Source organism: Hyla sarda, chromosome 5 (genome assembly GCF_029499605.1).
Source record: "Hyla sarda isolate aHylSar1 chromosome 5, aHylSar1.hap1, whole genome shotgun sequence".
Lineage (NCBI taxonomy): Eukaryota > Metazoa > Chordata > Amphibia > Anura > Hylidae > Hyla > Hyla sarda.
In genome coordinates this window covers 43,043,468-43,069,450 of record NC_079193.1, presented here as the reverse complement: position 1 = coordinate 43,069,450, position 25,983 = coordinate 43,043,468, and the positions used below count along the sequence as shown (strand labels likewise).

The window sequence follows — 25,983 nt, the reverse complement described above, 5'->3', positions numbered from 1 at the left end:
AAGAGCTTAGAAGAACTTGGTGGAACAGCTTCTTGGATTCAACTGTAAGTGTTTATAAATACATTCACATATTAATACAGAGGAGTCGGGGAGTCTGAGTCGGAAGTACAAAAAACTGTGGAGTCGGAACATTTATCTACCAACTCCACAGCACTGGCTGAAACCCATCACCCTCTGGAAGTCTTCTCCTTGCATTGATTGTAAGACTGGGGAGGCTGCACACCGGACCTAATACTCACTCACGCTTACCTTTGGTAAGGTTTTTTTTAATCCATTAATTGGACCTTACATTGGCGGTCTTACGCTATGGGGCGCTCTTCCATTTTATTTTACTGGACAGTTCCTGACATGGACAGAGATGTCGGCAGCTGTGATCAAACAGAAAAGAACTCCAGAAAGAAACACAACTTCCTCTGTAGTATACAGCAGCTGATAAGTACTGGAAGGATTAAGATTTTTTTTATAGAAGTAATTTACAAATCTGTTTAAATTTCTGGCACCAGTTGATTTAAACATTTTTTTTTTTTCCAGTGGATCACCCCTTTAACTTATTTCTTCCTGGTTCTTCCGATTGCTGGTGTAACCACTCATTCGCAGCATAAGTTGCCTCCAAAACACTCCCAAATCCTTAGGTGTTTTTTGAGATTGAGAACAGATGATAGGAGTACGGTAGGGCTCAATATAGTTCAAAACTTATCAGCACCCCCTCATAGTGATGGTATCAGTATTTTACAAACTACACAGAAAATAAGTTGTAGCTCCATTCCTAGCTCATAAACCGCTTCCAGTTATAACAAAAAGAGGAATTTATCAAACAATTCGCACCAGTTTTTTGCCATAAAATTATGGTGCGCCCCATATACATATATTATACTAAGTTCCAATTTGTTTCTTCTTTCACTGCTTTTCAAAAGTGGTAGACAAGTGGATGGGGATGGTCAACAACAGTCTAGCAAATTTATGGGACAAAATGCGGCCCAAATCTACAGAAATATATTTTATTTTGAGACCTCAGTTCAGAACGTGCCAAATTTATTAAGAGGCATTTTACTCCATTATACTTCCGTTTAAAACACCAATCTTTGGAAATCTCTCCCAGAAAATATATATATTTTTTGTTTCAAGGAAAAGATGGCTGACAACCAATGTGGATGCTGTTACACCTCCCATAAGATTTGTCGCCCAGCATTTCTAGACCTCCTGTGTGGCAGTTTCTCATTCTGTAGTAACACAGAAGGGGGGTGGGGTGCCATCCAGTAGTCTAAGCATAACATTAATACCATGGTGCCTGTTGAGGGTGGGATATATTAGGAACTAGGAAGCAAGAGACAAAGCGTGTGATGGCTAGACACCTGGGTCTGAGCATCTCCAAAATGGGGTTTGGACGCCATGTGACCATACACTAATTCCATATCCATTGGAGAAAAATGTTAATGGAGGATAACCTCTCTAATGACAATACAGATGCATCCAAGTCCATTGGCAGATACGGTAGCTTACAAGACTTCTTTTGTGAGCTGCTCTCTTTGTGATGAACTCACTTTAAAAGGGTATTCTGTGCTGAGGACCCGCGTGATCTCAAGGATGGCAGCGGCAGGCGTCCGGAACATGGGAGCTTGGAGCTTCTGCGTTCGTGACGTCACACCATGCCCCCTCCATTCATGTCTATGATAGGGGGCGTGACGCCTAGTGCATAGCCGTCACGCCTCCTCCCATAGACATGACTGGAGGGGGCGTGGCTGCTGTCGCCAGTCATCCGGCACAGAGCGGAGCTCACTGGGGTCCTTAGCAATGGGACCCCTGCGATCAGAAATCTTATCCCCTACACTTTGGATAGGGGATAAGATGTTTTTCGGTGGAGTACCCCTTTCAGGGTATATTTGCTCTGGGTGGAAAATATACAGCATATGTATTTTTGCATATCATTTGCTAAGAAAGATTAATATTTTATACAAATTTTGTTGTTATTGATAGACGTGCACTGACCAAAGGGTCATGAGCATCCCAGGCTCATTGATATGGTATTGGAAGTGAAGGCTAGCCTGTCTAGTCTCATCCCACAAAAGTACTGCTGTAAAGCAAATTGCTGCAAATCTTACTGCTGGCTATGATAAAGGAGTCTGAACACACAGCCTATCAAAGTGGATAAGATACTATGGGCATCTCTAGGGACATATCCAGACTATAGGTCAGGTCTATAGAAGAATAATATAATACACCGCAGTACGTTTTTTAAATTTCATTATTATCTGGTGACACCAATAGTGTTATACACTTTGGAGCAAGTGGGCTCAGCAATATCACAATGCCATGTATTTAATAGGGGTGCTACTAAGTGTATCAATACATGAACACTTCACCATACAGAAAAGGGATGCACAATCCAGCGCACACCCAAAAGTATATATATCAAAGTTTGTTACAGCATATCAAATTACAAAACAGACAGATACATTTAAAATCAATTAAAATAGGCCACAATGGCCACTGCACAAGCAGGGTTTTTATTTTTTATTTTGCCAAAACCCCTCCAAGGGCACCAGCTTATAGCAATATCAAATACACCTATACCCCCTATACCTCAGGTATACCCCTGAGGAAGTTGCCGACAGGTGACGAAACGCGTGGGGGCTAGGGTGGGCACCTGCTCCTCCATCTGCTGTCTTCCCTGGCCATTATTACCTGGATGCAGGTTGTATCAATTACTATGGACAGACATAATATGTGGTGTGGATATATTATTAATTATTGTTATTGTACAGGGTAGAGAGCAGGCGTATTTGATATTGTCATAAGCAGGTGCCCTGGGAGGGGTTTTGGCAAAAAAAAAACCCTGCTTGTGCAGTGGCCATTTTGGCCTATTTTAAGTGATTTTAAATGTACCAATGGTGTTATAACTGCAAGATATGGGAATATTTTTTGTCTTGATTGATATAGTATTGCACCGCTTTAACAATGGTATCATTTCCATCTAATGGAATTTATTTCCTAGCTTCTAACCTGGCTCTTGAGTCCAGGTCAGCTCCGGGACACGTCAACCACTGACTTTTTTTTAGGTATAAAAAAAATAAATAATAAATAAAGACATAAAAATACATATAAAAATACAACAATATATACCAAAAAAAATCAAAAATTCTAAAGAAACATCAACGCACTAGGATGACATTTTTAGTCATAGCATATGCATGCTGATACAGCCAAGTACCCTTATATATTAGCGAAAACATAATTTCAGTACAAAACTTTGTGAATAACGTTATTCTGTTTTTTTTCTTTTTCTTTTCTCCAAGATACATGAGAAGTTGCACCACTACGAGAAAGAGAACCCGCAGCCCATCATCCACAGCGCTACAGCCCTGGCAGATGATGTAAGTATGTGCCGCCCTTAAGCCCAAGCATTTCTATACGTGCAGCCCGTCCCAATGCAAACATGTGCAAGTCATTCCCAGGATGAAAAAAAAAACCGTACAGCGCGGAGATTGCTTCCCAGCAAGCTGTCAGCACAGGGTGGCTGCTGACATCGTCTTAATATGTGTTCATTTGTGTGCAATAAAAACACATCACCTTGGTATGCCGGGACGCGGCGGTTACGTTATTAAAATTACAGGTTGCAGTCCCACAGAGAGAGGCTAAGAGCCGTCCTCTGCCAATGTTTGGAGAAAGTCACAGACAAGAGGAGCGCCTTATAATAATAGACAAATGAGACGTCTGTTCTGCTGACAGGAGAAGAAAAATGACAGCAAATACTGCAGAAATGAGCAATATAAAATACAGCGAGGGGGTTGTCAGGGCGAAGCGTGGAGTCTACGAGCCGTGATTCATGTTCTCCAGCTTTCCAAATTACTGTCATAATCAAAAAGTACTGTTCAACAAGCAAGCTGATGGAGGAGCCAATTTCCTGTGTCTATAATTCTATTAGAAAGTTGGGGAAAAAAATACACCTGCTTTTTGGGAACTGCTCGTTCATCACGTAGCCTATGAGTGAAATTGGGCAAAGAACCCGAGGGACACACATTAAGATGGTGGGAAAATATTATTTTTAGAATAAGTGGTTGTTTTAGATTTGGGATGTTGGTATCGCTGCCTACTGTACCTATTTTACAGGACTTTCGAGAAGCCACATCAGAATGTCCTGGGACTCCATATAGCAAGGCACCAATGCACTAGAAGTCTCATAGTTCTCAAATTTTGGGATCGACAAGGTTCCTGAGCCCAAAAGCAAAATCTGTAACGGGGGTCCCCCAATTATCACCCTTCAATTACAGCACTGGGGTAAAGGCTTTTTGGGCCTCCTCAGTTGCCAGGGTCTGGATATAACTAAACCTTTGGCCTCTACCTATAGTTATGCACCTGGTGAGGACTGCTTATGTACTATTTTTTTTTATCAAATCTTTATTTAGATTTTCAGGTAGTATACAAGAACAATTCGTCACTGTCCATCAAAACAATGACAATAACAAGAAACCATAAGGTACAGTGAGATCTACAAAACAATTCAGCATAGAGAAAGCTGTAAGGTACATGTAGGAGCCAGTGATGAGCCCGCATGGCCCATCTATTTGTATATCATACTACACAACTGCTGAAATTATTTCCTGTTCAATTGGAACTTAAAAGGGTACTTTAATATGTTTTCAAATCAACTGGTGCCAGAAAAATATACAGATTTGTAAATGACTTCTGTTAAAACATCTTAATCTTTCTAGTACTTATCAGCTGCTGTATGCTCCAGAGGAAGTTGTGTAGTTCTTTCCTGCTCTGGACAGTTCCTGACATGGACAGAGGTGTCAGCAGAGAGCACTGTGGTCAGACTGGAAAGAGCTACACAACTTCCTCTGGAACATACAACAGCTGATAAGTACTAAAAGGCTAAATATTTTTAGAATAGTCGTAATCTAAAATCTGTGTAACTTTCTGGTACCAGTTGATTTGAAAACTTTGCTTTTCCACCAGAGTACCCCTTTAACTTACTCATTAGGTGCATGGGATATTTCTTTGACTCTTGATCTTATCTAATCCACCGAATGCCCTTACCTATTCAGAATACTTAAGTGTCTCGAGATTGGATAATTCTTTACGGCAATGAGTATTTTGGAATCCATTTACAATCTCGATTTCCACTTCCTTGGCAGGGATTTGGCTGCGTTTTAGCAATGTGGGGACTATCCAGCAGTAGATTAGGAAACAAAACATTATGTACATTAGTGAACATAAAACATTGCAAAAGCAAAACCCCTTCTCCCCGATGACGACTTTGCACATCTTCTGTTACATGTTCTTAAACCAACATTAAAAAGTGCTGAAGACAGAGGATTCTGAGCACAAATTGGCTTGGGTCAGAACTCCTGGTCGCAGGCATGGAAATCACTATTCCTATAGTAAGATCGTAACCACTGGCATTTTTGTTTTATGGGTAGTCTTAACCCCACATGCACCAAACGGGCAGAGTAAGCCTAACTGGTGCAGCCAAGAACCGTCTAAAGAGCAGGCAAAGGGTTGATGTGTGTCGTACATTCCGAAAGATGTACTTGGAATCTAATTCTCCTGGCGTATAACACCATTCCTATTCCGATACTGGAGATTAACATACAAACCTTTGGATTTTAACAATCCCAAATAATCCACAATCAAGTAAATTTATAGTTCTGTTCCACTTGCGGTCCTGCTTGTGGTTTAATCTCAACCCTGATGATGTTTTTCTTGTGTGAGGTTTTTTCTTTGCCAGATTCATAACTATAGGAAAACTAGCTACGATGCATGTGGGATCCCAGTGACAAAACGGAACTGGTGGAAATGTCCAATTTATGGATCGCAGCTTTTACTTTTAGCCCCTGAACCGCATTATTTTCATTTATAGAGATTCACGTGACATAGATTCACTTTTTGTATTGTTCTCAATAAATATGGAAGCATCTTATACTTTAGAGGTCTCGGCCCATGCCTGTAATAGAAGTTTGTGTATAAAGTCATAAAAGAGCACTCACCGAGGTGCATTGGGCTGTTCACAGGCTGTGCTTGGTTTTGTAGGTCCAGCAGCCCTGTTGACTTGAAAGGGAATGAGCTGCATTACCAGACCCAGCCCATAAAACGAGGGTCACTGTTTTTAGATTAAAACACACACCCAGATCTCTCTATACCCAAACAGGAAAAAATGTATCATTCAAGGCTGGTGGGATTGAGAAAAGCCTCCGGGGGAGCCCCAATGAGTTTGGGCAGCATGAATAAGATGGCAGATTTCTATTCTGGACAACTCCTTTAAGGAGGTTATCTCAAATTCTGGACCCTCATCTGTTAGCTAAAGTATTTCCCTTTTGACCCAGCATGTCCATGAATTAGATAGACATTGGGCATTATGTAAGGCTTTATTCTTCTTGTGGTGATGCTAGAGGAGAAAGAAACATTCGCTGATGGATTTGCCAAATGGTTATAGATCACCGAGCAGTGAGAACCGGAATTCTGGGACCCTTTATAATATAAAATGACCACATTAAATGGGCACTCTCATTAAAATTAATTTTTGCTATTGCACTCTGGTAAAAAAAATATTTCTAATATACTTTGTTTAAAAAAAAAATGAAATTTTTTATGTTTTATTTGTGCTTAAAAAAGCTCAAGAGCACATTTTCCCCCATCTTATACACAGACTTTGGACCGAAGCCCAAACACAGGAAGTGCAGCCTGGAGTGCTGAGGGGGGGGGGGGGGGGGGTGTCCAACCAACAGCATATGGCAGTTAAGTGTGAGAGGAGCGATGATTGGATGAGGCTGGACACACCCCTCAGCACTCCAGGCTGCACCTGTGTTTTGGCTTCGGTCCAAAGTCTGTGTATGAGATGGGGGGAAATGTGCTCTTGAGCTTTTTTTTAAGCACAAATAAAACATAGAAAACTTCATTTTTTTTTTTAAACAAAGTATATTAGAAATATTTTTTATTTTACCATACGTAGTGCAATAGCAAAACATTTTTTAATGAGAGTGCCCATTTAAGCTTAGCTTAGTTTTATCGTTCTTGAACTGCACATTGACAGGATGTGTTGGGATAGCAGCAAAAAAGTATGCTGACGTATCCTGCAGCAGGGCCCTTAACTTTAATCCAGTGTTGAAGAGAATATCTGTCTGGAAAAGCAGCTATATTGGAGCTCCTCATGAGACTGGGAAAGTTGGGTTGCAGTGTCATACAGCTTCCCCAGTCTCCTGACACCCCAGCAGTGATAGGCTGCTCGTCCTTCCTGCACTCCTCCCTGCAGCAGCACTGCCATGTCCTCACCCTGCCCCGCACTGATAATGACCCCCCCCCCCCTTCTCTCCACCAGCCCTGTCTTGTCTCCTCTTCATGACCCTTACTATTCTCTACACCTGCCTGCCAGACAGTTAAAAAAAAGTACCTGTCGCCAAATAAACTGCTCTAAACTACCTCAGGCTATATTCCCTAACTACTCCTAACACTCCTCCCACCCTTAAAAAACATTTCAGAGCTTTAAAAAGCTGTGTATCATACCTTAATTCTTGCTAAGTTCAATCTCTCAGCAGGAGAAAGTGGTCGTTTCAGGATGTCCCAATACTATCTATGCAGGCGAGAGCTTGAGGTCTTCTATTCATCACAGCACTGCAACGATGTGAGGGGGGAAGTGGTCCCCCAGCAGGCTTCAGTGATGTCATGCCTGCTGGGGGACCACTTCCGCCCTCACATCGTTGCAGTGCTGTGATGAATAGAAGACCTCAAGCTCTCGGCTGCATAGATAGTATTGGGACATCCTGAAACGCTACTATTTTTGACAAATAAGTAACGTGTACCACATTTATTCAAAATATCTCCAGCTGTTCAAAAGTTCTGCTGGAACATACATGTGCACGTACTCACGGTGAGTTTGAAATATATATATATATATATATACAGGAATTCAGAGGGGATACAGCACCAAATAGCTGAGGACTCAGGCTGGTAGATGGAGCAAGATTTTATTTGCCATCCATGTGCAACGTTTCGGCAATAAACTGCCTTTTTCAAGCATATCAAACAAAGTGACAATGTGCATATATATAGGAATCACAACATGCTGTGATTGGTTACATAACAGGTGTTATACATATCATTACAATCAATGACCACATCCTATTGGCTAAATTGTGTTGTCATAGTGATTCAAATACACAAAAGATATAAATCTTAAAAAATATGAGAAAACAACCATCAAAACATATATAGGCTTCAGATCCGCGCGGATCATTTTGTTCTGATCCCGGACATCTATGATGCTCCTGCATCAGCTGACCTATAGTGGTCAGCTGATCGGAACTACACGGTGTGGAGCCACGCAGCCGCAGTTTGTTTATTTACAAACGCAGCTGTCACACACGCACGTAAGATCTCTCATGCGATCTATATGATGAAGATACAATCGGAGACATGGATCAATGTAAGTGAAGTCCCAGTGAACACATCTGAAGCCTATATATGTTTTGATGGTTGTTTTCTCATATTTTTTAAGATTTATATCTTTTGTGTATTTGAATCACTATGACAACACAATTTAGCCAATAGGATGTGGTCATTGATTGTAATGATATGTATAACACCTGTTATGTAACCAATCACAGCATGTTGTGATTCCTATATATATGCACATTGTCACTTTGTTTGATATGCTTGAAAAAGGCAGTTTATTGCCGAAACGTTGCACATGGATGGCAAATAAAATCTTGCTCCATCTACCAGCCTGAGTCCTCAGCTATTTGGTGCTGTATCCCCTCTGAATTCCTGTATGCCTTTCCGGGTTGGCATTCCCGGATGATCACCTGCACATGCTGATTTGATCGGTGCTGTCTCTCCTTTCATCCATATATATATATATATATATATATATACACACACTGAAAAATGAGAAAATTCACTTGCACTCACTGGTCCAGTGGAAGTTAGTATACCGGATGATCCGTTGCGCTGGGAGATTGCTGGATGAGGGTGCTCAGAGGCTTTGCCTCTGAGCACCCTCATCCAGCAATCTCCCAGCGCAATGGATCATCCAGTATACTAACTTCCACTCGACCGGTGAGTGCGCAAGTGAATTTTCTCCTTTTTCTGTACATAAATGCACTAGCTTTCTGATCACTTAGCACCCCGGCAGGGAAATTAAATTTAGGCAGCTACGGCCACTGACACCGCAGTAACCCTCCTATACTTAATGGGGTTATCCAGGAAAAAAAAAATTTTATGTATCAACTGGCTCCAGAAAGTTAAACAGATTTGTAAATTCCTTCTATTAAAAAATCTTAATCCTTTCAGTACTTATGAGCTTCTGAAGTTAAGGTTGTTCTTTTCTGTCTAAGTGCTCTCTGATGACAAGTGTCTCAGGAACCGCCCAGTTTAGAAGAGGTTTGCTATGGGGATTTGCTTCTAAACTGGGCGGTTCCCGAGACACGTGTCATCAGAGAGCACTTAGACAGAAAAGAACAACCTTAACTTCAGAAGCTCATAAGTTCTGAAAGAATTAAGATTTTTTAACAGAAGTAATTTACAAATCTGTTTAACTTTCTGGAACCAGCTGATATATGAAAAAAAAGTTTTTTCCTGGATAACCCCTTTAACAATATATGATACATGGAAAATTTAAGCAGTGCCCTATATGTTTTTTTTTGTTTTTTTGCAGGACACAAAAGAATAAGCTATCCTATAGGGAAATAAAAGGTATATTGGTATAAGAAAATAACAAAAGTAGTCCCAAGTAAACTACATTTAGTGTGTAGAACCCTATGGCTACACCAGGTGCAGGATATAACGGCGGCATGCAGCCAAACTGTGATGTAAACAGCCGCTAAATACAAAATCCTATTTTGCGGTTCCCCGAAAATAGCGCAACCTGATATTGCCCCTTTATTGTTTATCATAGATCACAAAGGGAAACCGTAGTGCAGCGAAACGGTGGGAACGGAGCGACTGCTTCCCAGTAACCATTTGTCTGTCTCTGAGAGGGTGGACAGCTTTCTTCATGGTAACAAATGATGTCTGAGGGGATGAATGTGCTTAGTGTGCATTGCCAGGACATTATGTTAACAACGTGCAGGCATGAATTATTTTATCTATAGCCTTCACAGGTATTGAGGAGGTTACAGTAACATGCGGTTTGTAAACCACGCCAGGAATCTAGAAGAGAACCTTTACATTAATAGGATTTCAGAAACCTCTCTGCTGTTCGGTATGGGCTGAGGCCGCAGCACTTCATTCCGTACCATTAAAGGGGTTATCCAGGAAAAAACTTCTCTTCATAAATCAACTGGCTCCAGAAAGTTAAACAGATTTGTAAATGACTTCTATTAAAAAATCTTAATCCTTTCAGTACTTATGAGCTGCTGAAGTTGAGTTGTTCTTTTTCTGTCTAAGTGCTCTCTGATGACACCTGTCTCGGGAACTGTCCAGAGTAGAAGCAAATCCCCATAGCAAAGCTCTACTACTCTGTGCAGTTCCCGAGACAAGCAGAGATGTCAGCAGAGAGCACTGTTGCCAGACAGAAAAGAACAACTCAACTACAGCAGCTGATAATTATTGGAAGGATTAAGATTTTTTTATAGAAGTTATTTACAAATCTGTTAAACTTTCTGGAGCCAGTTGATATATAAAACATTTTCTATCCCGGAATACCCCTTTAATGCTATATTTCACCTATAGTAGCGCTGCAGGGAAATTCAACGCATACTTCATAGTTTTCTCACAGATTACAGGTAATCACTGGGGTTGCCTTATTAATGGAGACCTTTCTAAAGGTGGCCATTCCCACCTTAACATACATTCCTAATAAATCTCTATCGGACGTTCATGTTTTTCTATGGCAGTGTTTCCCAACTAGGGTGCCTCCAGCTGTTGCAAAACTACAAATCCCAGCATGCCCAGACAGCCAACGACTGTCTGGGCATGCTGGGAGTTTTAGTTTTGCAACAGCTGAAGGCACCCTGTTTGCGAAACAATGGTCTATGGCACAGCCCGACAGCTCTACCCCAGGCTTATCCTTCCCAAACTAAAAGGGTGGGTGGTGGAAATTCAGCAGATCTTACATCACTGTTTCCCATCTAGTGTGTCTCCAGCTGTTGCAGTACGACATCTCCCAGTATGCCCGAACAACCAATGGTTGAACAATCCTGCCTAGCATAGTCGGCTGAACCTGCCGGTAGCAGGGGGTTTGACCATCTTTAGTTTAAAGTGTATGGGCACATTAATATAAAGAAATAACATGTTATATGGGTACTCTGGCATTATACTTTTTTTCTTAAAAATATGCCCAGGCTGCCGGCATTTAAAAATAAAACCCTCTATGTACCTCTGTCTGCTCCCCCAATGCCTCCGCTATTGCCTTCCCAGCCTCTATTGCGACCGGAGCTCAGTGAATCACTGCTGGAGTGACGTCCTGCCTCTATCCTGCAGTGTCACTTCTTAAAGGGGTACTCCGGTGGAAAACTTTTTTTTTTTTTTTTTTTTTTTTTTAAATCAACTGGTGCCAGAAAGTTAAACAGATTTGTAAATTACTTCTATTTAAAAATCTTAATTCTTCCAGTACTTATCAGCTGCTGTATAATACAGAGGAAGTTAATATATTTTTGAATTTCTTTTTTGTCTGTCCACATTGCTCTCTGTTGACACCTCTGTCCATGTCTGGAACTGTCCAGAGCAGGAGCAATTTACCATAGCAAACAAATGCTGCTCTGGACATTTCCTGACATTGACAGAGGTGTCAGCAAAGAGCATTGTGGTCAGACAAAAAAGAAATTCAAAAAGAAAAGAACTTCGTCTGGAGCATACAGCAGCTGATAAGTACTGGAAGGATTAAGATTTTTTAATAGAAGTAATTTACAAATCTGCTTAGCTTTCTAACACCAGTTGATTTAAAAAAAAAAATGTTTTCCACCAGAGTACCCCTTTAAGTATGTCATGCTGTTGCTCAGCCAATTACTAGTCAAGGCAGGACACCTGTTGAGGTGATAAATTGAGCTGCGGTCTGACGCATTGACTCCTGGGACCCCAGGTTGAGAATTGCACTGTGAGCCAAGGCAGCGATACCAGAGGCACCCGGTGAATCGCAGGAGGTAAGTAGAGAATGTGCTGGGCGGTATGACCAAAAATTTATATCACGGTATTGTTCTAAATTATGGTGGTATCGCGGTATTTTTCTTTTGGGGGGGGGGGGGGATGTTCCTCAGTATAGTGTCAGGTGGTCGGGGGTCCTCACCATGGTACCCAGGGTCGCGGTCAGGCCGCCCGGTAACTCTCCTCCATGTCTCTGCAGTTCTGCTCGAGTTTCCCGCGCCAGCCTGGGAATTGTAGTCCCCTCACAGTCAGTTCAGTGCAGCTCGGACTACACTTCCCAGAGACGCTGTGTGGCTGGACGTTTCTCTACGCCATCACGCATTAGAGTTGGTTGCTATGGAAACGGCATTGCGGTATGTGAAAAATTCATATCGTAAAGAAAAAACACACACATTCGGTCTGAAACAGTATACTGCCCAGCACTAGATGATTATTTTTTTTTTTTTTAAATGCAAGTAGCCAGGGTGTAATTTTGAACAAAATCTAATGCTGGAGTACCCCTTTAACTACTGCATTGCAGCAAATGAGCATTTTTTTTCTCTTTCACTAACTAAGGAGGTAACGTTCCCCATTAAGGACAGCGCCAACCTGGCAAGTGAAGTCTTATAGGCAGTTCAGTGCCTATATAGGCAAGTCAATCCCTTTAAGCGTTTTGATACGACTCTGCTAAGCTTGCTACATAAGACTATAGAGTCCGTTTCCTGCGGCGAGCGGCCAGGGAGACAATCGCTTAGCTGAATACTTCTCCCCTAGTGATCTGTGGGTTCTGAGCACCCTGACCAGTCAGCTTAAAAAGAGAGCAGTTCTTTCAGAGTGGATCTCACTATAGCAAAGCTGGACCATCCACACATTACACTGTGATAAAAACTGATAACCGTGTTTTGGAAAAGCTGAACCTTTGCGCATCGACTTGTCACTTTATATTGTTTAATGTAAGGGTGCGTTCACACGTTATTTGTTATTGCGGGTTTTCCGCTGCGTATTTGAAAAGGGGCGGGCTCTTCTCAGCTGTCCGCAGCAGATTTCCCACGGAGGAATTTACGCTGCGGAAAATCTGCCGCAATCCCTACTGACTTCAATGGGGCTTGCTGCAGATTTTCCGCAGTGTAAATTCCTCCGTGGAAAATATGCTGCGGACAGCTGAGAAGAGCTCGCCCTCTTTCAAATACGCAGCGGAAAACCCACAAAAACAAATAACGTGTGAATGCACCCTAAGACAAGTTCTTAATGCTAAATCGACAAAATTACATTCTTGCTTCTTCCATGGAGCTAGCATTAATAGCACCAGACCACAGGTCATGTTGGTTGTAAATTAGTGCATTTTGTATTTACAGGGATACTTATACAGTAATATTTATGTGTGTGTATATATATATAAAGGGGGTGAGTATTTACGTCAGGGCGAGGCCACCAATCCTGGTGTAACGGAGCTTCAGAAGGCCATTAAGCACTCCGCGGGCATTCTGGGTAGGGGAATATGCAAAGCAGCTCATTACATCACCTTTTCAGGTAATGTTCCCTGGTATCAGCTTAGCTCCTGTTAAGGAATATAAAAAGCTGATCTGGATTTTATGCCAAGCCAGACTACTCCCCAAAAGGGAAGTTTACACCCATCTGCAGACAGCTGTTTTGTGGTTTATTGAAAGAGCTTTATTGCCCGTTCAATCATTACAAGTCATACAATAAATTACAATCACATAAAGCATGACAGAACAATACACAGCAAAGGTTCCCTAAGCTATACATCGCACATCATGCTACTCTAACACTCCGCTCAATCCTGTAATAGAAAAGCACAAGAGATCGAATAACAAAACAATACAATCTGTGATCGGGGTAGGGGCGTTGGCTGTGGGGCGGGGGCGTGGGGGGATATGGGCGACTATGTGGGGGTGGGGAGGGGGCGGATCACAGGGCCAAACTGCTGGGCTGTATCTTCAAGGAGACATGGGAGAAGTAGAGGGGTCTTCACTCCTCTTCTTCCTCATCGGCGTCCGGGCTGTCCAAGATGGAATAGTCTCTAAGCAGGCTCTTGATGAACCTGCGGCAGTCCCGGACGGACATGTTCTCCCTGTTGATCACGAGGCGGTTCCTGGCAAGCCACACTGCGTCCTTAAAGCAGTTCATAAGGCGCCAGGCCTCCTGGATGGCCTCCACGTCGTGGTTTCCAGGGAACAGACTGTAAAGCACCGAATGGTACGATAGGCAGTTCCTGGGTACAGAGTCTCTGAGTTCATGTTCCAGGGTGTCCAACAGACTCTGTGCAAAGGGGCACTGCCAAAACATGTGCAAAGATGTTTCCTCCACATAGGGGCACCGGGGGCAGTACCGGGTTGTGCACAGGTTGTAATGAGCTGCTTTGCATATTCCCCTACCCAGAATGCCCGTGGAGTGCTTAATGGCCTTCTGAAGCTCCGTTACACCAGGAGTGGTGGCCTCGCCCTGAGGTAAATGCTCACCCCCTTTAGCTGCTCTCAGGCCTCTTACCCCAGCCAAGCCAGATCACCCTGCTCTGTACTGACAAGTGGCAAAAACCACGAAACAGCTGTCATCGCTTCTCGGCCTTTTGGCTAAGATCAAGTGTAGTATCTGTTCTTATCAGTTTTCATGCTGGTGGGGATGGGTGCTGCATGGAGGATGCAGGTGTACCAGGGCTTTCCGGGGCTGGTTCTGAGGAATCAGCTCGACGGCTGCCCCGATGTGACCTGTTCCCTCCGGGTCTCGCCATGAGACTGAGAGGGTCTAGAGCCGAGGTACTTTTGTGCCTCGGGGAGTGGTGACCCCGAGGTGCCGAAACTCACTGGGAGTACTGGCTCACTGAGTTGAAGCACGGGCACCATAATCTCTTCACCTTGTGGCACTCACCTCTTGATTCCTGGCCTTCTGGCTAGGATCAGAGAAATTTTGATTATATTATGTCCGGGCAGTATATCTGCACACATTCACTTATTTATTTCTTTTTGTTTCACTGTGTCACTTTTTGCGTGTTGTGTGTTCACAGGATTTGTCAGGATGCAGTAGCCCTTCTGGGTGTCCCTCCTGGCGGTCTAGGGGAGGTGTGTGTGGCCATTAGGTTCCGCACCTCCCTGCAAACACCCCGGGTACTCCTGCTTTGGCAGGGTACCTACCGGTATCGCCTCTGCAGGCAGATACCTTGGCTAACACCAAGGGGGATGACGGGAGCATTTGTGGTCCCCTAGTAGCTTCGGCGAAAAGGGACATCGAACCTGGAACTTTGCAGGTACCTTTTGGTCCGGAGGCGAAGGGTAAGGTTTGTTGGGGGGCCTCTCTCCTATCGGAGAAGGGCTTGCGATAGACCGCATCCTTTGTGCACGTTTTTTTAGTGTAACACGTTTGCACTTTTTCTTGCACTTTGGGTGATTCGAGAGCACGTTTCTCGGCTTTAGATAATTAAAAAAACAGCTGTCTGCAGATGGGTAGAAACTTCCCTTTTGGGGAGTAGTCTGGCTTGGCATAAAATCCCGATCAGCTTTTTATATTCCTTAACAGGAGCTAAGCTGATACCAGGGAACACTACCTGAAAAGGTGATGTAATGAGCGGCTTTGCATATTCCCCTACCCTGTATATATATATATATATATATATATATATATATATATATATAAATATATGTGTGTGTGTGTATATATATATAAGTTTTTTTTAACCCAGTGCCTACACCTATTATAATGTTTCCAAACATAGTGTGTATATGTATGTGTGTATATATATATATATATATATATATATATATATATATATATAAATATAACATTTTTTTATTTGTATATAAATATATATATATATTATGTTTGGAAACATTATAAAAGGTGTAGGCATTGGGTTAAAAAGGAGGAAAGAAAATATAGTAGTACCTATGTCCCAGACAGCCCATCTTCTATGAGATGTTGGAAGAGATTTAGGTTCTACCACCTCGTTCACAAGCAAATTTTTTCACTTGGACAGTGTCAAAGTTTGATCCATCAGTTTTTACAAGCAGGCCTTTGTCTGCACGCAAAGAGCCATTCCTCTAAATGAAGTGCACAACTTTGCCCCTATGGCCATAAATCAAAATGTGATCTGACTGCTCCTGTTGCCAGATACGATTACTCGAGTCCACGGAGGCCCGCAGCACCGGACGGGTGATTTATAGTCTGTTTTCCTTCACGCTGGCTTCTGTTTTGAGCACACTGGAAAGCAATAATCTCTAACAAGATAGATTCTGGGTTGTCACTGACGCCCTGGGTGAGGCAATGCTCAGTTTTAGGCTCACTGTGTCAATTTTGTCTCTTTCACAGCTGGCTGAGGAACTGCAGAGCCGACCGCTGAACAGCGAGATCAGAGAATTGTTGAAACTTCTGTCAAAACCAAATCTCAAGGTGAGGACACCCTACACCTGCACGCTGTCCACTAGGCCAGAATGAGAAGAAAGGGATTATTTATTGGAAATCTGCTCTAGTTCTTAGAGAACTGTATGTACTCTTACAAGAGCGGGATAAATGCACCTTTTTAGTTCATCCATCCCATAAAATATATGGTTGATATACTGTAACCCCTACATTCTACTGCTGTGACAACCTGCAGTGTGTGGACAGAAGCAAGGATGGGTCAAATAAGGCTATTCAAAGGTACGTACATTTCTTAAAGGGGTACTCCACAGGCCAGCGTTCGGAACATTTAGTTCCGAATGCTGTGTGCGCACTGCGGGGGTCGGCCACACCCCCTTTTGACATCAGACCACACCCCACAATGCAAGTGTATGGGAGGGGGCGTGGCGGATGCCACGCCCCCTCCCATAGACTTGCATTGAGGAGCGTGGCGTGACATCACTAGGGGGGCGTTGTGCGCACACAGATTTTGGAACAAAATGTTCCGGACGCTGGCCAGTGGAGTACCCCTTTAAGGCTTTTAAGACATCTTCTGCTGCTCAGCCCCCACGTCAGTGTTCACTGATAATGTAGTAGTAACAGTTTGCACCCCAATACAACTATTACTGGATACCTTAAATATTAGTATAAAGCCTTTATTGCAGTAAAAACTGTTCTATTTTTAAAGGGAACCTGTCATAATGAAAATGAAACCCAATCTGTGGGCAACATATAATAGAGTAGGAGGAGCTGAGCAGTACACATGTACACATAGTTGTGAGAAATTATTTAGTAGAACTTGTAGTTTATTCATTAAAAGGGAGTCTGTGAGCTCTAAATCCTGCTCAGAGCTCAAGTGTCAAGGAGTCACTGCCCAGCCGCCGCAGCACACCAACCCCACACCTCCTGGCTTTGACTTTGATGTACACTGGTCTGTTCTGGAAGTTTGTACGTACATCCTTACCTGTATGAGTATGCATACAGTTATAGCTGTCAATCACTCACTGGGCTCCGATGCTCACAATAAGCATATATATATATATATATATATATATATATATATATATTCCTTCTCTGTAACATGTTTCCTGGAGATTAGACAGCATTTTAGTAATGGGTTTACCATCTCAAAAAGTGAAATATATATCTAGTATATTTCATTGCTTTCCAAAAGGTTAAGTTCTAACATGATGATACATGATGGAGATGTTCCATAGCTTTGTAAAATGGTAATACTTTCTTTAAAGGGGTACGCTTTAGCAGCTGTATGCTACAGAGGAAATTCTTTTCTTTTTGAATTTATTTTTTGTCTTGTCCACAGTGCTCTCTGCTGACACCTGTTTCCCATATCAGGAACTGTCTAAAGCAGCATAGGTTTGCTATGGGGATTTTCTCCTGCTCTGGACAGTTCTTGAAACGGGCATCAGGTGTCAGCAGAGAGCACTGTGGACAACACAAAAAAAAGAAATTCAAAAAGAAAAGAATTTCCTCTGTAGCATACAGCTGCTAAAAAGTACTGGAAGGGTAAAGATTTTTTAATAGAAGTAATTTACAAATCTGTTTAACTTTCTGGCACCAGTTGATTTAAAAAGAAAAAAAAAAAAAAGGGTTTCCACCGGAGCACCCCTTAAAGGTTTTAAATCTTAAATGGATGTCAATAAAATATCAGTATATGGTGTATGTTGACTATAGCAACTATAATAACATATATAAGAAGCAGGGACACGCAGAGCGGAGTGCGGTTAGGACATCCTCATGTGTTTCTACCTGTGTTGTTTTTTCTACCTTCAGTATTCGTGCTATTTATTTTATAATTAGTTGCTATAGATAGCAGGTACATCTACTGAAGTTTTTTTTTACATTTTTTATTCCTAGTGACTTTTTTTTTTTTTTTTTTACATTACTTAATCAGTTTATACTATTGGGCAGTTTACAAGTTAATTTCCCACGGCAAAATGTCTGCCGCGGGTTACATCAACTTCAATTGGGCCTGCTGTGGATGTTCCTGCAGTGGAAAACTCTAAGTAGATCCCACCCATGTGAACGTACCCTAAAAGTAGGCCAATGTATATGGATTGTTGGAGGAGGGGGCGTGAGATTCAGAATGATTGTTCCAGAGTATATATTATAGAAGTTACTTAAAAACAGACCTAACATTTGGGTTATCCAAAGCTGCCAACCAGAAGTTGTTTTTTACAATTATATCTGTTGCTCAAAAAAATTGAAAAACTTGGACTTAATAGACATAAATGAAATAGTAGTTTTTGTACCCCAAACATTTAAATGCATTTTTCATTGGAGAGCTCCTGTATATCTGATTATAGTAAACTTTTACACTTTTATCCCCCACTGTGTTTTTTTTATAAACCTTTATAGACAAAGTCATGTGACACAGTCAAGAATATGTACTTTTGTTTATCAGCACATCGAAAACACACTTTTCTTATCGTAAAAATTGTAAAAGTTTGCCAAAGGATTTGACAGAAATGATAACCTATATACCATTGATGGGGAATTCATTAGAAGTTGGAGAGTTGGTTTCTCGTGTTTTTTTATTTGCATTTTTGTTATTATTTATGTTGTCCCCCAAACTCTTTATTTTCTACCCTTGACATTTTCTGGGCACATAGGCCCCGCTTTTGTGGGAATGTTCAATGTATTTTATTGCTGGTGTTTTTGTAAACTATTAAAATGTAATTTACAAAAATATCCGGTTGCAAAAAATTTATTGTAATGTTAATTGGGAATAAGCAAAGGAAGGAAACCACAGTGTATGGGAACAGCTTTTGCTGGATTATAGGAAAGAGGATTCCAGCAAATGGGGTTACTAACCATGTGTGCTCAGCAGATCACGGAAACATATTGCCAAACAACGTTCAAGCACCATACTGAAGCCAAGCGTCTATAGTTTTTATCTTATGTTTCTGAGATTTTTATAGGAGAGGGCAAAGCTCTTTATTTAGACAACAACCCTGCTTACTAACACAGAGTAGCTAACCTGACTGACATAACCAGCGACCCCTAACCTCTTATAAAGACGCATACATGAGAAAGGGGCCTGAAGGAAAAAAGTGAAAATCCCAAAAATATGTCACACCCACCTATGATCGACAGAAAAGTTGGCCTTCTTCATAGCCAGTGCACAAATAATCTCTAGACCTTAGTAGTAGTAAGTTTTACGTGACAGAAGCTTGAGAGACACCGTATAGATTTGTTCATACCTACTGGTTCTGTACCCGACTGTAGATTAATGGGAAGCAATGAAGTATAAGGTCACAACGAATCTGAAGTGTAAGAGCTGCTAATATTGTGATGGGATGGGAATGGGCGAGATAGTAAGGTAACTATTAGTTGCCTTAGTACCAGATGTGACTGTATGTACTATTATCCTACTTAAACATTACTCAAACTTCCACTGTTGGATATCATTTATGCTGACACTTATATGAAAGGTACCAATTTGTTAGCCCCATGACCCTTCTCAGCCCTTATCAGCATAGACTTGTAGGATCGGTTAACATTACGTTTTTTTTATCTGCATTCAGCATGTACACTGGAAAAGCTCCTGACGTAGGCAATAAACATGTTTATAGGGTTAAATTAGTTTGACTGATACAAAAAGGAGTGTCCTTTTGGTCAGTATACATCAGTATACTAGTATACTACAAAGCTTGAATTATAGAATAACCTAATAGACTATGGATTTCATATACAGGATCCTGTAAATAAAAAAAGGAAGCTATAAATGCACATCATGATATCCTATCCTTTGGATGACAGGTGGCACAGTTTAGTATCCTTTACAACCCTGATCATGATGATTTAAATTACCACTGTTCATCATGCATCACAGGATGGGAAGGCCCTTGTTTCAAAGGGGAATATAATGTCAGTACATATGGTTGACCACTGCTCCACTCACTATTTACAGGACTTTAGACAATAGCTAGGGACAGGCTTTCGAATGTCCCATCGTGAGCGCAGCAGAGTCTGAGCACCAGCTTTGCCACTCCATTCACCCTGAAGATAAAACTCCATTGTTTTGATCAGTGGGGGTCCTAGTCAAATCTTGATCATCATCTAGTTATCAAGTATCCCATGGATTGGTGATCACTTTTAATCTTTGTACAACTCCTTTAATAGACTTTAGTGATTGCCTACATTAAAGGGATTGTCCAGCAACAGAAACAACCTGTGTATTGTGGCAAAAGTATAATAAAGCAAATTACTAATATAATATTAGCCATTGTGCAGAGACCTTCCATATCTCATATTCTCTCTTCATTGTAAGATGTGAAATAAAAGACAGACAGCGCTCCGTAGTGTGATATCCTTGTTACACAAAGGTGGCTCAAGCAGAGATGGCGCTTACCACAACAGGCTACACTCCGCCAAGTGCAACAATGGATTAAGGCAATATTAGCGAGGTGACTGCAGCCACCACGTCCAAATCGATACAAACAAAAGAACTTGACCTCCAACGTGTCGACGGGATTCAAGGCGCTGGACACACAAGTAAAGGGATCTGACGTTTATTCACCCATGATAGCATCATGGGTGAATAAACGTCAGATCCCTTTACATGTGTGTCCAGCGCCTGGAATCCCGTTGACACGTTGGAGGTAAAGTTCTTTTGTTTGTAAGATGTGACATCATGTCACAGGCTCTGAATTCAGAGAACTCCTGTACCTCTTCCTCCCCTCCTGTCAGCACAGGACAAGACCAGTGATGTGAAGGAGAAGCTGGTATTATTCATCATTATAACTTATTAGATAAGGCAGTAGGAAGCCAATCTTAGTCACAGTAGTTTCTGTTCAAACTGGCTCCATGCTGCCTTATTTAAGGAGTCATAAATTTAATGAGCAGTAATACCAGCCTTTGCCCCCGGTCTCGTCCCATGCTGACAGGAGGGGAGTGAGAAGGACAGAAGCTCTCTGCTTTCAGAGCTTGTGACATGACATCACAGCTTACAGGGGAGAGAACACAGCTCATACGGAGAGATTTGTGCACTATGGCTATTAACATTACATAGTATTAGTAAGTTGCTTTAATAGAGTTTTTGACACGTTACACAGGTTGTTTCTTTTGCTGGACAACCCCCTTTAAGCCCTGTATCATTTCTTTCTTTTGTCAAGATGAAGCTGAGATAATCGCTTTACCTAAGTGACCTTTTCCGCAATGTGAAATGAGGTCATGAACACTACGGATTGTCCTTCTCTAATGGTCTGGATTCTGTACTGCGTATCGATGTGAAAATGAATTTATGTTTGCCAGAACATGCATTTTGTGGTTAGAAATTGCCCCAACTCCCTACATTTTCCTCTTTGCCGTTCAAATACTGCAGCATCAAAATAATACGAAAGAACATTTTCCCTTTTGGTTCAATGTGATTTGAATAATCCATTAAACATATGTGGACAGCTGGTTTTCAGTGTGGAAGACATGGTTATTAAATTCACAGATCTGTCCTTGCTGCCAAAAAGGTCAGTAATACATTGATGTTCAATTCAGTGCGGGCTTCTATCTGCGAGTAGGTTAGGGGGGACTCTCTCGGCGCTGTTAGGGAGCTGTGGATTTTATATTCCTCCTGGCAGTTCCAAGTGATGGAAGTAACTTGTCTGCCTTCTGTTTTTAGAGGCAATTTACTTGCTCCTCTTCTGGACCATTTTCTGAACAATATATCCAATTCAAGGATCACACCATAAAATGCGCTATTTAAATCCGAGGTTACGGTTCAGCCGAGTATGAGGTATATGGATACACAATTAACATACCCAAAAATATGCCTTACAGTCGAGAAGTGTTTCTGCATGCTACACAGATGTCTGAGCAGATGACATGGATATGCACAGGGTCACATATTTCACACAAAAAAATGACTTATCCGTAACAACTAATCAGTTTCCAACTATATACCTTGGCGGGTTGTCTACTTTGCTAAATCTTTATTGGATAGAAAGATTCCAAAAGCATAAGCTGGTCACGGTGAGACCTAAGCTGTCAGTTATAAATTTTTAGGACAGTGCCCCAAGCTATGGCTTTCCAGTTGTTGCAAAACTACAACTACCAGCATGCTGAAGGCTGTCTGGGCTTGTTTGAAGTTGTGTTGTAATTTTTAGCAAACAGGTTGGGGAACATTGCTGTAGAGCGGAGGTCCTCAACCCAGTCCTCAAGGCCCACCAACAGTCCAGGATTAGAATTTTTCCCTGTTTTATTCCAATGAAGTTACTAAAAAAAACATGGAATGTTGGTGGGCATTGAGGACAGGGTTGGGGACCACTGCTGTAGTAGAACCTGGTAACAAGTGTTCAGTTCTCCTGCTTTCTAAAGCATTATAGTGTGCCCATTGTAATCCATGTAATGCACAGATCAGTGTCGAGGAAAAACAGACATTGCTGCAAATAAAGAACAGAAAGGTGAAATTTGCCACTCGCCGCACTGTCCGAAATCAGCGTCTTGAAAGCGCCATGGAAAGCCGGGATGGTGTGGGAAGATCAGAGGATACAAACCGGTAGGTCTCGTGCAGGTGCACTTCTTCCGGCCTCATCTTTGTATCTATGGACTTCCTTGCACCACCATTGTATCCAGTTTTTTTAGTGAACCGACGTTTACCATGGAGTTTCATCTACATGCGTTAGTCTCTATTCCAAAAGTGTATTAGTCAGGTGCCTCCACCTCTTTTTGTTCTACGTTACTTGCACGAAAAACAGACATTCTATGTAGCCTCACTGTGTTCTGGTTGGGTCTTTAACTGCAGACCCCCTTCAATTAAAAGGACTTTCCAGTTTTAGCATACAAAGATTACTCCTAGTTTTCACAGGTTCTTGCAGAGCCTTACCATGCAGAGCTTTTTCCTTATACTAGCTCTATGAGTAAGAACCAGCTTCCCTCCATTATAAGATCCTTCCTTCTCAGTCGTCGTGAGATTTGTTGGAGGTGGAGGGCTACATGGGAATCTAAAGTTGCACATAACTTATTATGTACCTTATTTTGCACCTTTAGGACCTGTGTCTGAAAAACACCCATACTATAAGCTGTCCATACATGTTAGACAGGGACTGGGTGACCATCTAATGTGCATGGGGGGCCCTTCCAACTCACTCTTGATGCCAAAGGAGAAAACAGTCATTTTGGATTTCAACTGCCCAGTCATTTTCCTCTCAGGGAGACACCCATGGTTGTCTGTCAACCTCTATCTACCTCCTGCCACTGATAACACATGCCCACTTGATCAGGTGGTGCGTGCATGTATAAGAGAGGATCAGAAGAGAAAACTTAAGCTGACAGCAATCTTATGTGTATGGCCATCTTATGAGTGACCATTTCATGCTTCTTTTCTTTGCTTCTTTGGTGCCTATGAATCAGATAGGTAGGAGCCCTACTTGAATTTGAGAAGAAGCTCTGTGGGAGAATGTAGTCCTAGTATTTTGTAGTACAAAAAAAGTTGGAGCACGGATTAATGTCATCTGCTCGCGTTGACAGCCATTTTATATCGTTTCAATGAATCTAAAATGAAAAAACTAAGCAACTTTGTAATAGATCGGAGTATCATTTTGTTTCTACAGCTCCTATTCAGACCAGCGTGTCTCCATGGTAACAGACTACAGACAAAACCTGTGTAGTCTGATCCTGTAACAAACCCTGTACATTGTGATCCTGCACTCATACTTTGATTTATCTGTTCTCTAGTACTTGTTAACCCACTGGATGTATATAGAAGACATCGATGGAGATAAGACAGCAGGATTAGATGTACAGAGGTCAAAAAACAAAACAGTAGGGCTGCATTCAGGCAACGTCAAGCCCCACACCTGTAGGGGGAACTACAAGTCTTAGTAGAGGGGCACAATATGCTGGCTGGCACGTTTTAAACATTGCGTCATTTTTTTTATGGGTTTTAGTTTTCCATACATTATTTTTGAACTGTCTATATATAAAGCTTAGGTCCTGTACTTTACTTTTTTTTTAGTCTTTTTTTTATTAGGCTGCAAAAATATGATTTGCTGCTAGTTGATGTTAAGCATTTTCACACCTAGTTTAAGACATCTATTGGTTTAATGTCGGTGATACAAAAATATATTGATGCAGTGTCTAAACAGCTGAGAATACGGAAACTCACACGTGTTTGTAATATTAAACTTTATTGATTTTTTTTTTACCTAAAAGGAGTAATTCAGATAAAAACACTAAATAGAATAAGTATGTGATGTACACGGAAAGTACTTGAGGCTCTATGTCAAACCAAATTTTACTCAGCATGTTTTTAGAATAGTCATATCCACCGTCCTTTAGCTTGTTGTTCATGTATGAAAAGAAGTGGAAGTAAAAACTGAAATTGTGCAGGACGCAGTGAGAACCTTGTTGTTCTTTTTCTGGGTTATAGAAATTGGAACAATATTGGTCTGATCGGTTTTTATTGATCACCACATTTTGTCTGCACCTGTTTTGATCAAGAGGTTTATGGTATACTGTACTGCAAAGTCTATCTTAGATACTCCAGGTTGTTGAAAAACTGCTCCCCTGTATCCTAGGTTGGGCACATATCAGCATTTAGAGTCCAAGTTTAAGGGATACTCCGCTGCTCAGCGTTTGGAACAAATAGTTCCAAGCGCTGGAGCAGGCGCCGGGAGCTCGTGATGTCATAGCCCTGCCCCCCTCATGCCATCTAGCCCGCCCCTCAATGCAAGTCTATGGGAGGGGGCGTGACATCAGTCACGCCCCCTCCCATAGACTTGCATTGAGGGGGTGGGGCGTGATGGCATGAGGGGGGCAGGGCTATGACGTCACAAGCTCCCGGCACCAGCTTCAGCGTTTGGAACAGTTTGTTCTAAAGGCTGACCAGCGGAGTACCGCTTTAAGAAAAAAAAGATCACCATAAGTGTAAGGCTGGCATCATATGTAGTCATATGGATCTTGCAAAGCCATGTTCACCAAGCTTGTGGGATACATATGGTCAAGGGGGGCTAGAGTTTTACATCTGTAAGAGTAAAAAGTTCAGGTTTTCAATGAGTTAAAGGGGTACTCCGGTAGAAAACTTTATTTTTTTTTTTTTAATGAACTGGTGCCAGAAAGTTAAACATATTTGTAAATTACTTCTATTAAAAAATCTGTATCCTTCTAGTACTTATTAACAGCTGTATGCTACAGAGGAAATTCTTTGCTTTTTGAATTTCTTTTTTGTCTTGTCCACAGTGCTCTCTGCTGACACCTCTGTCCACAACAGGAACTGTCCAGAGTAGCAAAGGATTGCTATGAGGATTTTCTCCTGCTCTGGGCATCAGTTGTCAGCAGAGAGCACTGTGGCCAAGACAAAACAGAAATTCAAAAAGAGAAGAATTTCTTCTGTAGCATACAGCTGCTAAAAAGTACTGACAGGATAAAGATTTTTTTTAATAGAAGTAATTTACAAATCTGTTTAACTTTCTTCCACCAGTTGATTTACAAGAATATATATGTTTTCCTCCCCAGTACCCTTTTAACCCCCCAAGTGAGTTTTTCCTGGGAACTAAACAAAGGAAGGTATAGACCTGGGCTTGATGT

At 41.7% G+C, this 25,983-nt stretch overlaps 1 protein-coding gene and 1 pseudogene across 11 annotated transcripts in view; both read left to right on the top strand.

Annotated features, from left to right (window-relative positions):
• Positions 1 to 25,983, top strand: part of MPP7 (MAGUK p55 scaffold protein 7) — a 413,461-nt gene that overhangs the window by 238,670 nt on the left and 148,808 nt on the right. For all 11 annotated transcript variants that reach the window (XM_056519406.1, XM_056519411.1, XM_056519401.1 and 8 more), the window contains 2 exons: positions 3,294 to 3,371; positions 16,375 to 16,455. In XM_056519406.1, coding sequence (XP_056375381.1) covers positions 3,294 to 3,371; positions 16,375 to 16,455 — 159 coding nt within the window. The remainder of the gene's footprint in view (positions 1 to 3,293; positions 3,372 to 16,374; positions 16,456 to 25,983) is intronic.
• Positions 14,626 to 14,785, top strand: LOC130275250 (U2 spliceosomal RNA; annotated as a pseudogene).